The sequence below is a fragment of the Manduca sexta genome, chromosome 25 (assembly GCF_014839805.1).
Source record: "Manduca sexta isolate Smith_Timp_Sample1 chromosome 25, JHU_Msex_v1.0, whole genome shotgun sequence".
In the NCBI taxonomy this organism is placed as follows: domain Eukaryota; kingdom Metazoa; phylum Arthropoda; class Insecta; order Lepidoptera; family Sphingidae; genus Manduca; species Manduca sexta.
This window is the reverse complement of record NC_051139.1, coordinates 14,670,916-14,687,034: the sequence shown is the minus strand read 5'-3', so window position 1 is coordinate 14,687,034 and position 16,119 is coordinate 14,670,916. Positions and strand designations below refer to the sequence as shown.

The 16,119-nt window shown below is 35.9% G+C and overlaps 1 protein-coding gene across 1 annotated transcript in view; it reads right to left on the bottom strand.

The window, feature by feature from the left end:
• The window catches only part of LOC115441493 (neurogenic protein big brain), a 161,546-nt gene extending 145,427 nt beyond the window's left edge, over positions 1 to 16,119 (bottom strand). The window contains exons 1-2 of the mRNA XM_037442816.1: positions 15,439 to 16,119; positions 2,908 to 3,034 (exon numbers count right to left, since the gene is read on the bottom strand). Of these exons, the coding sequence (XP_037298713.1) occupies positions 2,908 to 3,034; positions 15,439 to 15,769 (458 nt within the window). The 5' untranslated portion in view covers positions 15,770 to 16,119. The remainder of the gene's footprint in view (positions 1 to 2,907; positions 3,035 to 15,438) is intronic.

Below are 16,119 nucleotides of genomic sequence, written 5' to 3'. Positions count from 1 at the left end.
AAAAAAGGTCCTCCAAGGCATCACGCGAGGCCTCTGTAAGCGCGAAGCTCCAGGCGGTTGCCTGGTCCGCTACCCGCAAAACCGCGTCTGTTAGTGATGTCTTGTGCTCAACAGAAGTATTCATTATTTAACTAGGTTTTACTCGCGGTTTCGTCAACGTAAAAGTAATTTTCCGGGATAGGAACCCTTCCCAGGGTCTTAAACTATCTTCATACCAAATTTCATAAAAATGCGTTCAGTACATTTTGAGAAAATCGATAACATACTGGCATACGGAAAAGAGGACTTTGTTTTATATAATAAATATAGATTAGACACAATATAAAGAGATTATTATTTGACATACACGCAATCATATAAAGTTATAGGCCGATCTAAAAGTACCTTGTGTGCCTTTACTTTCCCAAGAGCGATATCGCATTTACATAGAACACAGTCAACATCCGAATTGAGTGTTGGTTCTAATCTATCAATATATCAGTTTAAAGTAAACACGTCTGTCCGTGTGACATTATCGATGGAGCATGTCCCAACTGATTATATTTACAGAATAAGTTAACATAGATAGCCGACGCTTTGTCGCACTGCCATGCCGTTAGTTGATTTTCAATATGGACATCTGCTAATGATATCATTTTATCATCAGAGTCTATCTAACTTTTAAATTATCAGTGCGAAATTTTGTAATGATATATTAATGTTAGTTAGAAGTAAACATCATCATCATCATCAGCTTCTCCTAAGATACGCCACAGAGCCCGATCTGCCGCTTTATACCTCTATTTGTTTGCCCTCTAAGAAGAAGTAAACGCATTTGGTGAATGCTTGAAAGATATTTGGCACTTAGATAAACCATGTATTGGATTAATAGATGCTATAAAGGGCAAAATATTTTTTTATTAAAGAAAGGTCTGTGATGCAAATAAAGTCGCGAGCGATGCTTAATTTACTAGACGTAATACAATTTAAATGAAACAAACAATACATTTTGATTGAACCAGTATAACCAGCCAGACTTTACATAAGCCTGTAAACACAAATTGAAATATTTCAGTATGTTTTATAAAAACTTTCTTTATCCCACCGCTTCGTGATGTTTTCCAATGTGAGGAGCGCCACAAGAAAGGCTCCTAGATTGATGAACTTAAGAACTATTTATTTGCGACTTGGGCAAGTTATTCGTTAACTATGCATCCCAACTCCGAGCATTGTTTTAAAACTATATTGTTTGTAGTCGAAAGGTGATAATTTATTTCCCGGGAAGACAAATATGTAGCTCATAGAGGCATTAAGATGATCAAAATACTTCCATTTTTTATCTTCATTAAAGTCCCTTTCGAATTCATATCTAAGCGACAAATATACCGAAAATGAGTTTATACATTTGGAATCGTCACACGCTTGTCGTTTGATCTACGTTTTGTAGCTCTAGGACATTTTTAAATATCATAAGACTATATTTTATAAAGTAAATAGTTGAATTTTTATGAATTTTCTTATAAAAATCAAAACTTTAAATTGCTCTACTCAAGTTCACGTTTGTCGCTTAGATATAATTGCTTTAAGCGACAAATATACCGAAAATGAGTTATAAACACATTAGGAATCGTCAGACGTTTATCATTTAGTCTACGTTTTATAGATATAGGACAATTTTATGTCATAAGACTATATTTCATAGAGTTAATAGTTGTATTGCTATGAATTTTCTTATAAAAATCAGAACTTTAAATTGCTCTACTCAAGTTCACATATTGTCGCTTAGATATTGCCTTTCAAGCGTCAATATATTGATTCCCGCCCATATTACTACATAATGGTATGATTAAAAACTTTAAATGTTTGTTTATAGTATACATATGAATAGCAAAAAATATCATGAATATATGGAGGCAATTTTCGATGAATTATCGTATCCGCCCGCGCATCTCTCTGTGGGACGTGAATAATTAATGCTCGCGATAAATAATTGGATGCTGAGACAAAACGCGATTAATCGTTGCTTTTTGTTATTTTATCGTGAATAAGACTGATTATTTTGTTTGATTATTTCATTAATTTGACGTGATTATTGTCTTATTTGACTTATAGGAAGTATTTTCCTTGATCATCAGCAAAACAACATTAGCGGCTAATAACCACATCATCGACTAGGTTTAGATTAAGAACGCTTAATATATATTACAAATGGCATACTTCGAATTAAATCAATTATTTTCTAAATAAATAAGAGATTTTTTCACAAAAAGAAGTTTTGAATTTTTTCAACTACTTTTGTGGCCAGCTGTACAATATTTTTACTAAGTACCTACTAAGAAACTCTGTTTCTCTGACACCTGTAAAATGCACAGTTGCATATTTACACATTTACATTTCCATTGATCCGATACAAGTTTGTAAGCGTGTTCGTACCTGTTTCAACATGTTTTGAAGGGACAGTTACATCCCCTCGACCGATGTTTCACTTACAAACACAATAATTTGCTATCTTATCAATACAAACAGGATTAATGTCTTATGTTAAAGTAACAACTTTTCTACATTAATAAGATAGTCGACTCTTTTCTCAAGTTTATAATATAGACTGATTCGAAAACCCTCACGCTTTCAATGGTGGTACCTCGTCCCCCTCCGACACCTTTCGAAAAAACGCCTACTTATTTCGAAAAAAAAAGCTACTGTTGGGAAATCGAAAGAAAAAAATCTCATGTATATAAATAATGTTCCATTTTTTATCTCATCTGATGCCCTATATCGTTTAGATATTATAGAAGAAGAAAAATCAAAGAAGAAGAAGAAGAATCCATGAAATCCTGATTTTTAGACTTCAAGATAGCAACCTAATTAATATATTATTTTTGTAATTAGTATGAATAAATAAATATAATTAGGTATTAAACGACTTACCCATATATGGCAGCGGCGCCGGCGATGGCCCCGCCACACTGCGCAGCGACGTACAGAGCTGCGCGCAGCGGCGACACTCGCCTGCGTACGCACAGCGCTGCCGAAACCGCCGGATTCACGTGAGCACCTGTATAATACAACATTATGAGAAACACGGATATGATCAGCATCATTATTCGGAGCCGGCATACATATGATAAATAAGCCGACCACATTCAGGGATGTCTCGTTTATGGCAATATTAACATAATATAGCATAAAAGCGAAACGGTGATACCAATTCGGAGTGGAACGATCTACCGGGACGAATGTCTGCAAGTTCAAGACCCGAAAGCGCACGCAGCTCTGTATTTTTTAAAGTTATGTGTGTGTGTTCTTTGTGAGTTATCGCTTGCTTTAACGACGAAGAAAAACATCATGAGGAAACCTGCATACCTAAGAAGTTCTCCATAAAAATTTTTAGGGTATGAGAAGTCAACCAATCTACAGTAGGCCAGCGAGGTGGACTAAGGCCTAATCCCTCTGAGTAGTAGTGCAGGCCTGTGCCCAACAGTAGGATAGTATATAATACGGGGCTGACATTATGCTTTCGCCCTACTCAAAGGTAGAATTACGCCACTAAATAACGCCAGGTAGTTAGATACAGAAGCAAGTCTACTGCTATTTACCCGTCACAACTACAGATTCTGAATTGATACAGAGCCGTAAATCCAGTACATTGTCATCAACATCATCAGCCACAGAATGTCCACTGCTGAACATGGGCTTCCCCCAAAGATTTCCAGATCGCCCTATTGTAAGCGGCCCGCATCCAGCGACCTCCTTCGAATTTTATGAAGTACATTATAATAAGCGTTATTCTCAAACTAAATTCGCAATACAGTCAGATTAACGTGCAAAAAAGACAAACAAGATACAGAATAATCCTCAAATTAGACGAGAAAACATGCCGTAAATTAAATTACAAAATAATCCTTTTCAAGTTAAGGCAAAAAGTTACAAAATTAATTGCAAAAGCACAAATCACGTTGGACCTTAACTCAAAACGTGCCGGTTGTCAAGGCAAGCCGGGTTTTTGCGGACGAGAGTATTCGGGGCTCGTACGTACTACATTAATCTGTCCCATATATTTGAAGCCATCTGTTGCCAGCTAGAGTGGAACTATAGTTGACTTGTCTAGATTGTGGCAAACTTAGTTGGTTTTAGACGATCGTCTGTAGTTATTTACGTTGACTTTAGGTATTATTGTAGAGTAATGAATTGAATTAAGGCCCTCCCCGAGCAAATTGCTTTAAGCATTCGTTCCATGCTTTTACGATGCATGAGTTACATGCTAAATTGTGCAAAGATTTTCAAATAAATACTTTAAAAATCTATTTTAATCTACTAAAATGTTCCTTATTAATTGTCTAACAATCATGCTAATCATCAGCCAGTTGCAGTCCACTGCTGGACATACATAGGCTTTTTCAAAGATACGCTACAGAGCCCGATCTGCTGCTTTATGCATCTAGTTACTGCCGACAATCTTGTGTAAATCGTCCCGCCTTCTGGCAAGACAATTCTAACAGTGTTGGTTTCAAATTAAAATTATGTGTACTTTAGGAGAAGAGGCAGGGTAAATTTTATTGATATTTTTATTACTAAATTAATGCCACAATATCCAGATTATAAAACAAATAAACAATCAAAGCAAATATAATATATCGGAGATTATTTTTTTTACATGTTACATTTCGTATAGCTTCTAAACATATGAAATTCAAAAACATGGCTTTGAAAAATACGTTTAGCGTGCAATTTTACTATTGAGAGAATACCTCTTCATCGCATCTCTACCCTTGTTAAGAATTCATTTCCCATTCTAATACATGATGTAGCCTTCTATAATTAAAATATTCTTTATTAACAAAATGAAAAAGATATAAATATCCCATATTATGCAATTAAAATGGACGGCAGCTTCCCAACGCCTTAACTCTACATTTATCCCTAGGGCATTCTAAAAATATTAAAAAAGTTTGCACCGACCACTCACAGGATACTTTGTGAAGTGTTATACTTATACCGACAGCCTGGGGCCTATAAAACTAAGTAAAATTATAGGAGGGGGCACCTTGGGTAATTTTTTAAGAGCTAGAGGTTTATTATACTTAATATTTTTCTGTCGTTAATGTTAAAAGCTGTTTTTATAGTTTTAGGTAAGTGAGCCATCTGATGTTTAATATTTCGAAGAATAATGCAAGTGCTATTACTATGGTATACAGGGTCGTTTTGATATTGCGTTACTTAACAAAACCACAAAACGTCAGGGGGCCCTATTCCGTCTATGAAGGCATATCCGTCTTTTTGCAATAACGGGCATTCTAATCGAAGGACATCTTTAATGGCTTTTTAAGTAAATAGATGATATTTTGACTCTCTTATTTATACGGCTATCAAAGCTGCCTCTCGAATAGAACGCCCGTAATTGCAAAGATTCTCTCCTATGGTCGGAATAGCCCCCTAATCTTACGTATCTTCTTGAAAATAACACTATACAATAAGTTATTCAAAGCCTTCATTATAGTAAACAAATAATAAAACAAAATTTTAATTTGACACGCCCTAATGTTCCTATCACAACTCTAAAAGAATTCGTCACAGTAACAACATCACATATAGACAAAAATACACGGACACGCGCCATATTCGCACTAAATAACAAAATTATAAAAAAGTCTGAAAAATAAAATATTCGTTACTCATGGATGATTTTTGGCACAATAGTTATGAGAAATAACGAGGTGTTCTCGTATGTGGTTCCAATGATTTACGCAATATCAAATTAATGAACCTATACATTAATTGGAGAGAACGAGATGAATTTTTACAGTAAACCATATTAAAAAAATGTAGAGCTTTATTAATATTATACCTGGATACTAAAAAATATATCCTTAAAAGAAAATTAAATATAAATACTAGGTTTGAAGCGTAAATGGAAAAGTAACGGAGGGCAAAAAATCCTTTACCCTAATCCAGTGGATTCACGTCTGTCTCAATATTGGATGGAGTCGTAACATTGTATTCAATAATGCTTACAAAAACGTACAAGCATAATGCCATTGGTAGTTATCAATGGTAGGTTTCTCATATGTGAGAGTCCGCTTGGGTAGGTAACAACCACCGCAATGTCTATTTCTGCCGCCAAGCAGCAGTGTGTAGTCAGTGTTGCGTTCCGATTTGAAGGACATTGTAGCCAGTGTAACTACTGGACATAATAAGACTTAACATCTCATGTCTTAGGATGGCGAGCGCAGTAGAATACCAAACAATATTTTGTATTTCAAGGTTTATTGTATTCCAACGATGGTATTTCTGCTGCTTATCGGTGGTCGTATGGCTTACCATCGAGCGAACGGCAAGCTCGTCTTGTATCTCAAAACAATTTTTAAAAAATGTTGATAATTATTTAAAACAGGTAGCTGCAATACGGCGAGATCCATACAAAGCACATTCCTTAAACTAATTTCCCTACAATACTTTTTTGGCTGATTGTACAATACCTACTAATATTAAAAAAAGGTAAGTTTTGCATTATGAATCTTTAACATGTTCGATTCTGAAAATTCCTTTATTACCATTAATTTCTTGATTTCTGACCCATTATTACAATTGTGAGTAACCATTTAATATCTACGACATGTATATCATATTGTCGATAATTCGACGTCACAATGATCTATAACAAAAAATAGATAACGTATATGAGAGCTATGCCATTCCAAACACGATGGTTAACATAAAATATTTAAAGTGTTATTTCAAACATCTGTATGAAATCTATAATAAAGAGTGCTCAGTTATTTTAGTTGCGCGGTACAGTCAATAAATGGTTAATTAATTTTCGACTGACCAAATGCGAATTTAATATAACTTATCGTTAATTTAAAAGGTAGGGATTGTGAAACTTAAAAAAAAAAAAAAACAAAACATACCAAAAACTACTTTGTTATTATTTAAGAATAACGAAAATAATAAATAACGACGACTTAAAAACCGCATTGGTCTAAAACCCGTAAGAAAAAAACGTTTGAAATGTTTAGAGTCCTTAAATTTTCGAAACGCTCTTCTAGTTTCAACGGTCTAAAACTAGGTCAAACAAGTCGAAGGAGCTCTGTAACCCAAACTGTTGACAGGCCAGGAGTTGGGACTATTTATTGAGTTAGTTCTCCATTGTAATAATGTAACAAATCTTCATTAACATCTACTGAAAAACAGTAAAAGGAGTTCAACTGACATTATTCGGTTTCTAAGCCTGCGTTAGCTGAAGGCACATTGTGATTAAAAACAAAGACGCATAAGGAAGAATTAAGAATACAGTCCAAATTTAATAAAAAGAAAGACTTATACACAGCACAAGGGTATAAGATGGAAACGTGCAAAGAAATACTAAACCCGAATATCCAAATCCCACGTGACTTCGTGCTGTCTACATCCAAACCAATAACACCTAATGCACCGAAATTTAATTAAGTTTCTTGAAAACACATGCCCCTACCTGCAAGCAATGATCAGAATAATAATACAGAGACAAAATCAGTATTCGCGATGGATAAAGCAACCGTGACGGGAATGCTCCGGGAGCGCGCGTAAATCGACAATATGGCGGCCAGATAATCATTTGGTGTGTTATTTGGTAACGGAGATTCCGGCGATTTAAATTGTTGCGGTTGCAATTAAAATAAATTGTTTTCCATTACGGTTCATTTGTTAGTTATTTTGCTATGTTCATTAGTAACAATTCCAGTTCTTTTCTTTAAAAGTTAATTAAATTATATAACAGGGGATCTGTTCAATATAGAAAACAAAAGAAAAAACGACATCGTCTAAAAATAGTTTATTTTTTAAGTATAAAATCTAAATATCTACAAATGAATAACCGGAAAAAATCTCAAAGAGCCGTCTCGGCGATATAAAGAGTCAGAATTAAAATACATCAATGTAAAAGGTTCGTTTGACTGTGAGAGGCACTTCTTGCGAGTGCAGATGGGGTCTGACATAAAAACATATCGTCGCGTAGGTGAAATCGAAGGAATGATCTCCCTTTACCATTTAAGGATTCGGTTGCTGTTTGTTGTATATGTTAAGCCGGTAGGTCTTTTTTTATATAATTAACAATGGGTTCTTATATTTACGCTGGCAATGATCAGACAAAACTAATAGTCATTTGTACTTGTGTGTTCTCATGAGTATTTAAATGTGTATTTAAGAACAAGGAAAGAAGGAAGATGGGTGTCTGCTAATAAGTGATTTCTAGTTGAAAAGGAAATATCTATTTCCCTTTTACCTTTGAAGGCGAAACATGAATATTTGTGGAAAGGTTACAAGTTTACTAAGGTCTGCTTCGTAGTGGTCATTATTGCTCATTAATTCTATCAAATTATACTGTATTGATGTTGAATATTGAACGTATACTGACAGCCGCTTAATAACAAAGAAAATCAGCTATTGATGTCATTATATTATTACGAAATATATAAGCATAATAACAATTTTGTTGTTAATGAAAATTACAAAAGGCTTTTGGTATGAACTCGTAATAGTGACTAGGTACATTCTAAAGAAAAAATCAACAGAAAAACGCGAGATGAGAGCTTATATTTGCATAGTTATATTCATAATGCTATCGTGTAAAGAATTTTTAATAATATTTTAATAAACAAACCTCTGTTGGTGTGAAAATTTTAATTTAAGACTGGAATATTCACGAGCAAGTGTGCCAGTAAAGTCGCGAAACAGGGCAAAAAAACTCGATGTGCTACTTGAGAGAGAAATTCGCAACTGAGAATACGCCTTGGAGTTTTACAACGAATAACCAAACGGTCAAGTTCCTAATGTCTCTAATAACAAGACAGAATATTTAAAATTTGAATTATTTCAATTTCTTCCAATATCGATATAAATCCTATATTCTGACTGGCCTAGGAAACGTCTACCGTAAACAAGATAAGTGTACCATGCAGTCACTTGCAGCACCAAGTGAATTGCAATAGAAAACTGTGCCACAACAATGTTGCAACTATATGAGATTCAGTCGCTAAAGTATTATGATGTTTTTTAACATTACGATGGCATAACTTATGGCCCATTACATTGACCTTAAAGAAAATTATACAACTTGGGTGTAACAACTCTATATACTTTTAAACACCTGTCAAAATTGTTGAGCGACTGACGTGACAAAGGGGGATTGCGTATTGTTACTCAGTTATTGTGGCAACTTAACAATGATTTGTAATAAAATCGAAAGAGATGACTCAAATTAAAAAATAAATGGTGGAGCTCTGCTTAAAGCAGTTTTGTCTGTACGAGCTGACTTGTACCTACTTGTAATAACGTAAAAAGTACTTAGCGGCATTGGCTCTTCACACCAATTTTGAAATAGTCAAGTCAGTTCACAAATCAATACGACAGCTTTATTTCGTCAATCAATCAATCAATCAAATCAGCCCGTCTTTACCCACTACTAGGTATAGGCCTCCAATATATCACAACATTCTTTCCGATTCTATGCGAGCCTTATCCAATGCTTGCCAGCACACCTCGCGATATCTTACCATCGGTCTGTGCCATCAGGCTGGTGTTTCTCTCTCTCTCTCTCTCTGACCGTTTCTCGGGTACGATTCGGTGACTGTCTTGGTCTACTTGTCGTCGTCCTGTCAGCCAAGTGTCTCACCCCTCTCCACTTCAGATTGGCGATGCGTATGCCTCCATCTTTAACTTTTGTGCGACGTCGAAATTCTAGATTTGGCTCACGATTTACCAAGTAGACACCTAGCATGTGCCTTTCGATCGCTCGTTTTGCTTTGCTCGTTTGGGTATGCGTGCTCATTAATTGTACCATCAATTCTATCATATAATTAATTATTAAGGACCAATTTTTTGCCGGTATATCAGTATCATACAATTCGGTCTATACTTTCTATCAACCACAAGCAAGGAGTGTATGGTTTCCGTAGTAGCTCCACGCATATATCTAACACGAACATTAGTCGGCACGACCGGAACCGTACCTCAGTTGCATGGTTTTTTCCGATAAGTAAGAGTACCTTATATCTTTACTTTTCTCATCTGTTATTGTAATCTTTATATCCTTTCTTTAAAGGTTGATTACTTCAGTACTGTAGGAGTTAATGGGCACCGATGATTCACTTACTTTTTTTCTATAACTAGGCTTTAAAAATACGAAATTTCTATATTTTCGGTCGCGCATTCTGGATTGCGTAGCCTGTTTGGACGTTGACACTTCGAGGCGCCGCATTCAAAGTTTATAATAGTTCTCATATTTTGAGATTCTTTACTCGAGGGCTTGATCGTTGACTTTTACTTGCGAAGAATATAAAAGAACGTGCTATTTATTTGTTAACATTCATTTGTGTACAATTTACTACTATTTCATGAATTCGCTTGTCAAGTTTTACAATCGTATTAAATCGGCTATGAAGTAATACATTATTTGTTAGAACAGGATATTATTTGTATTATAAGCACTAGGAAAAATATTGCTCTTACAACAATCAAAGCTATGTTATATGTCGTATTTTATAATAGCAACCATGCTATTGCCTATATAATTTATTTTTCTTCCCAATTCTCATTATTTTCTATGAAAGTCGACCAACCCACGAGGAGAAATAATTAGAATGTTCGAGAATAACTAACTAATAAATAACTTAAATGTGTTTATAATTTTAACTAGATTGTAAAAGGCATTTGGGAACATCGCTATATGAATACAGAGTCAACGGCGGCAAAAAATTCCGGTCCCCCACTGTCTCTAAAATAGCATGCGATGACACCTGCCTATTGCCCGAGTGCCGGAACTCGTCAGAATTCTCTACAATTAGATTTTAAATTCTATGGAATTTGAGTCCCAATTTTACCGGTATTCTGACAATTGTACATATATACCACTATGGTTGTTACTGCATTTGATGTCTTTAGGGCTCATATTTCAATCATCAGATAAAACGCACTCTTAATGTAATAATGACCCATTTCAAAATTGTTAATTTGTGACCGTCGTTGGAAAACTAATTTTTGTTTGCTACCTTTTTTTTTTGAAGTTGCTATAAAATTGAGTTTATTAAAGATAGGTTAAAAATGAAACTTATAGCATGAAAAAAAAGGGAAAAACTAAAAGGTCGCAAACAGGAATTGGTTGTTTGACGATTCCCAAAAATTGGCAATTTTGGAATGGGTCATTATTTTGTTAAGAGTGCGAAATGTTTAAGCCTCCGCCCTGTGGAATGGGGGCGTTTGGAGAATTCCACCACGGTATCCCCTGCCTGTCGTAAGAGGCGACTAATAGGGGCCACGAAGGGGGTCGTCGGCGGGCAGCAGGGGGCTGTCCGCCCTAGTGCATTTTTGTGCATTTTTGCACATCTTTCGGTTGACCCCCGGGATGGACGGCAGTGTGCTGTTGGCTTTACATTGCCGTAGACGCCGAGGGCGTCCTTCGGTGCGCGGGGGCTTCTGAGGGGGCCCCCCCCCCCCCCATAGGGAGACGGGCCGCAAGGCGGCACCGCGCAGGGGCGGCTGCGGTCGCAGACTAGACACTCCAACGTCAGAGGAAGCCCGCAGCCGTCCCTAATGCGCCGAAGAGGGCCACCGCGGAGTTTTAGCTGGTAGGCCGTGCATAGGTTAAGTTGTATATAGGGTTAGGGACTCGGCCCGGCGGTCGCCCGAAGGTCACCATCAAATCCGGGCGGCTCAACGCCGGGCCGTAAGGCACGGTTACCCCAGCATAACCGCTCAGTCACCCCCCACGAAGACTGGGCGGTAGTAATAAGGCACTTTCTCCGCGAAACCAAAAAAAAAAAAAAAAAGAGTGCGAAATGTTATCTATGACATAATATAACCTGACTAAATAAGAGTGTGCAATTGTGCTTTATTTCTTAGGTAAATTTTATCTGGTGAATGAATTTGAACTGATAACTAACGTTTGCCTGCGGTTTTGCTCGTGTGAAAAAGGTTCTCCTGGATAAATATTTTCCCAGGTTAAAAGTATCCTATAGCACTCAGGGGTAATGTAGCTACGTATTAGTGATTTTTTTTTCAAAATCATTTTAATAATTCCTGACATCAGTGCGTTCGAACAAACAAAGTCTTCATCTTTATATATTAGTATAGATTGAAAAATCAAAATTAAGGGTAATAAAAAAATATAGATAGGAAAACTATGCTTGCGAATTCGAAGCATATCGCCCTAATACGCTGTAAATTTCACTAAGGCATACGATAAGTAATAAAATTTATATGGGTATTAGTTTAAATGAGTTCATTATTGCTAACTCGATCTTTCTTAATCCGCTTTATTACACTTGACATAAAATAATAGAGATGTTCCGATTACTATAGGTATTCTATCGATATTTTACTCGATTTCACTTTTATTTTTTATAAGAATATTATCATCTTCCCTTATCTACGGTTAGCTTTGACTTATTTTACGGTCAATTTCCTGTCAGACGCCAACCCTCTTCAGGATTACTTAGTGGATATCCGCCAGTCGATTTACAACACACTCGAAATGTATTTCTAAATCTTATACTTTGTCGCAATATTTTGAACATACAGATACAATTCTTTTATACCATGTAGTTAAGAATATAGGTATAAAGAAAATATCGATCTGACTACTCGAACTGAAATTAGGGATGTCCAGCCATTAAAGCAAATTACCGCGCGGTCCAATTCAAAAATTCACCACGCGGATGTAATGTGAGAATTAGCCGATTGTGAAAGGATATTACTATGATATTAATTTAAAATGTCATTGTCCAGCCATTGTAAAGGGAGCAAAGGGTGAAGGGCGCAACACGTGTTGTCATAATGCCGCCTTAATGACCCTTGATAATTCACGTGTCTTTTATAGTTTGTTAGAGGAGGCGTGATCATGGGTCTAGGTGTACAGTTTTATATTTTTAGATTATAATCTTTTTAAAAGGCCCAACTACGATTAAATACCTACTTTCTAATACTACCTACATTTGTTTATTTTTATATGATTAGGTAATGCTCTAATAATTTGATATGAGTAGTAGACTTTAATCATGCTTTACACGGCAATCATGGCAAATATTTAAAATTGTTCGTATTAACAATTTAAATGTGAACAGCATTATACGACGAATTTGCTTTAAACTTTCTACACCTTTGCACATTAAATAATAAATCAAAATGGATAGAAAAACACAAATACCAACATGATAAAATACCATAAACAACTGTAATTTAAAATTCGAAGAATTTTTTAACAGCAAAAAAAATATGGCGCGCTGGTGTTACGGTCGTCGAAATTTAAAAAAAAAACCCGCTCCACAAAAAAGCGTGTAATTTGTGTGCACATCTGCAACTCGTAAGTGAATCGAACGCGACCGCCACAGGCGAACCGTTTTGAGAGGAAAAAATAAAATTATATGTTGAGTAACATTGTTAAAAAAGACACCGATTTTACTACATAAGAATAAGCTGTGTCTTATTAAATCAGCAAGTGTGGGAGCAGGTGGCATTTTGTAACAAAAGTGTTGCAATAATTAGTAACAGCAGATGACCAGACAGCTGAAAAACGGTAACTGTTTCGATTTCGTTCTCTGTAGAAAATATTGATGTTTATAGGTTAAAGAAAACAAAAACAGAACTAACAAAAACGTATTCACAGGCGCTCTTTTACGAGAAGATTTCAATGTAAGGTAACTTCATAGGTACTTTTGAAATCTTCAGAGCCCCATTAGCATTATATTCCAAAGTACTTACTTACTAAAGAAATTCTTCCAGTTAGATAATACCTAACATATATTAATAAAAAAAAACTAATAAATCGGGAAGCGAAACTATTTAAAACGGTATCAAAAGAATTGCTACCAGTATTTATAACTGATTAATTCGGTTCATCATCATAGCACCTGACAGGAAATGTAAAAAAAGGTTTTACAATCACGTAAAAAGTCAGTGGAATGTGAAAGGTAACTTCCAATTACGCCCTAATATCGTTTGAAGGAATTACTTAACAAGATTCTTGGGGTCGGTTGGATTTTTTCATAACCTAAAATATAAAAGGTAAAAAATACCCCCGACCTTTTGGCTAATCCGTGTTTAGCGCGAAACACGAACCTTGCAAATAAAACGATAGCTCGTACTGCATACTTATTTTTTTTTATTTATAGGATTTGTAAACTCTATAGTCTATGGTATTGAATAAATACTTAACGTTAATATAATGATATTCCTATCTTTATATACAATCTACAGAAAAGTAATTTGGTAATACGGCTGTATTTTACTATGGCGTTGATCCGTTTCATTCATTTGGTTTGCCAAATAAAAGTTTAGCTTACTCAGAAGACGCGGGTGACACAATTTCAATAAAATAAATTATTTTTATAAACGATTGAAATTAGATTCGTACGATTCGTTAAGTTTTTCATACCTCACGTTCATTAAATCAATAACAACTAAATATCTGCAAACAAAACTGCTTTTATTAATGTTTATTGCTTTTTATGTTAGGTCATATAAACTACAATGATGGTAGAGACCTCTTTATGTTTCATGGTAGAAACAAATATATATTCACTATGCTATCACCCAAGTATCGTAATTCTGCAAATGACCTTACAGTAGGCGATCAGCTCTATGCATTAATATTTACAGTGATGAGGATTATGTTGCCAACCAACAAGAAAAGCAATGGGGATTTCTTTGGCGCCTTACACCAAAAATCTCAGTAACTAAACAAAAAGTAAAAATTATAAGTAATATTAACCGTGTATACAGCCCTGTTCTTCATTTTAAAAAATCACAAGTAAGTAATAAGTACTTTAAACAAAAGTAAGCATTCATTATAAACAAAAAACCATAGACAGCCGCGTACCCTTTTTATTATAACTGTTCTTCTCAGAGGCGGTCTCAAGTTCCCACAGTAATGGACCTGTCTTTATTTTATTTTTGCTGTCGAGTGCTATTTTAGGACCTTCGCTATTATATTTTACTTGGCTCCCATAACGCAGGGAGCTTTTGATTACGTGAAACCGTGTTTAAGTTGGATATTTGGACTCTTTATAAGAGCATAGATAATATATTTTAGCTGCGAGTGATTAATTACTTTGCTCTCATTATGATTTTTTTGAATTTGGAAGGTGGTTATAATGTTGTCAGTTATGTAGTATAAACGATTATTTATCATATTTTTCCATCTGTGTTCGGGCAGCGTAGGTGTGTGGCTTTTCAACTCGAAGGTCATAAGTTCAAATCATGTGCCGATGAATTGTGTTTGTCTGTAAAACATGATTTTTACAGAGTTGGAACTGTTGCTAATTTGAGAACAAGCCGGCTTATTATATATCCATAACATTGGTTAAGTTTTATCGCATCAAATTTAAGACGGTAAATTAGACTTTCTTATTTGCCAATTAAAACTAAAAACATAACGATATACTGTACAGTGAAACATAATCCAATAAATCATTCCACATAAAAACTCACCAGATATATTAGCAAAACACATAGTGAGCGTGGCTATGGCACAGCCGGAAGCGAGAGCGGTGGACAAAAGCACCGCGGAGGCGGAAGCGCCCACGCCCGCTCCGCCCGCCGCCCCGCACACTATGAACACGTACAGAAAGGACGCGGCGCATTCAGCCACCACGGCCTTCCACAACGAAAGAGTCCGCACTTCCAGCCTAGCAGGCACCCGGCCAGATAAAACATCACTGTTCGAACCACCATCCCGCCTCAAACATTCCAATTTCTCAAACAAAGTCACTATGTGGTGTTCCAAATTGTCATCCGGTATGTTAAATGTTTGTTCACCCATTTTGAAATACGAAAATCAATTTTAGTCTCTATGCATTTCTGTTATTTATTTATTTTTTAAACGTTTCTATTTTTGAAAATTGAATTGCGCGCGTAAACTCGTCTGCGTAAAGTGGCGCAGCACCCACGCGAAACAACCGGCCGACTCGCAGTGCCGGCGAGCGAATGAATGAACGGCGATTGAATGAGCGGGGGTGGCTCACATGTGCGACTCCGGCCCCGCCACTTGTTACACCCCGGCCCCCGCACGGACCTGCACTGCACAGCGAGGGTATCATCAGATGGCCAACCACCCCAACAATAGCGTTTAATTGGATTAAAGTTATTGCTTCACTTTTTATTTGTTTTGTG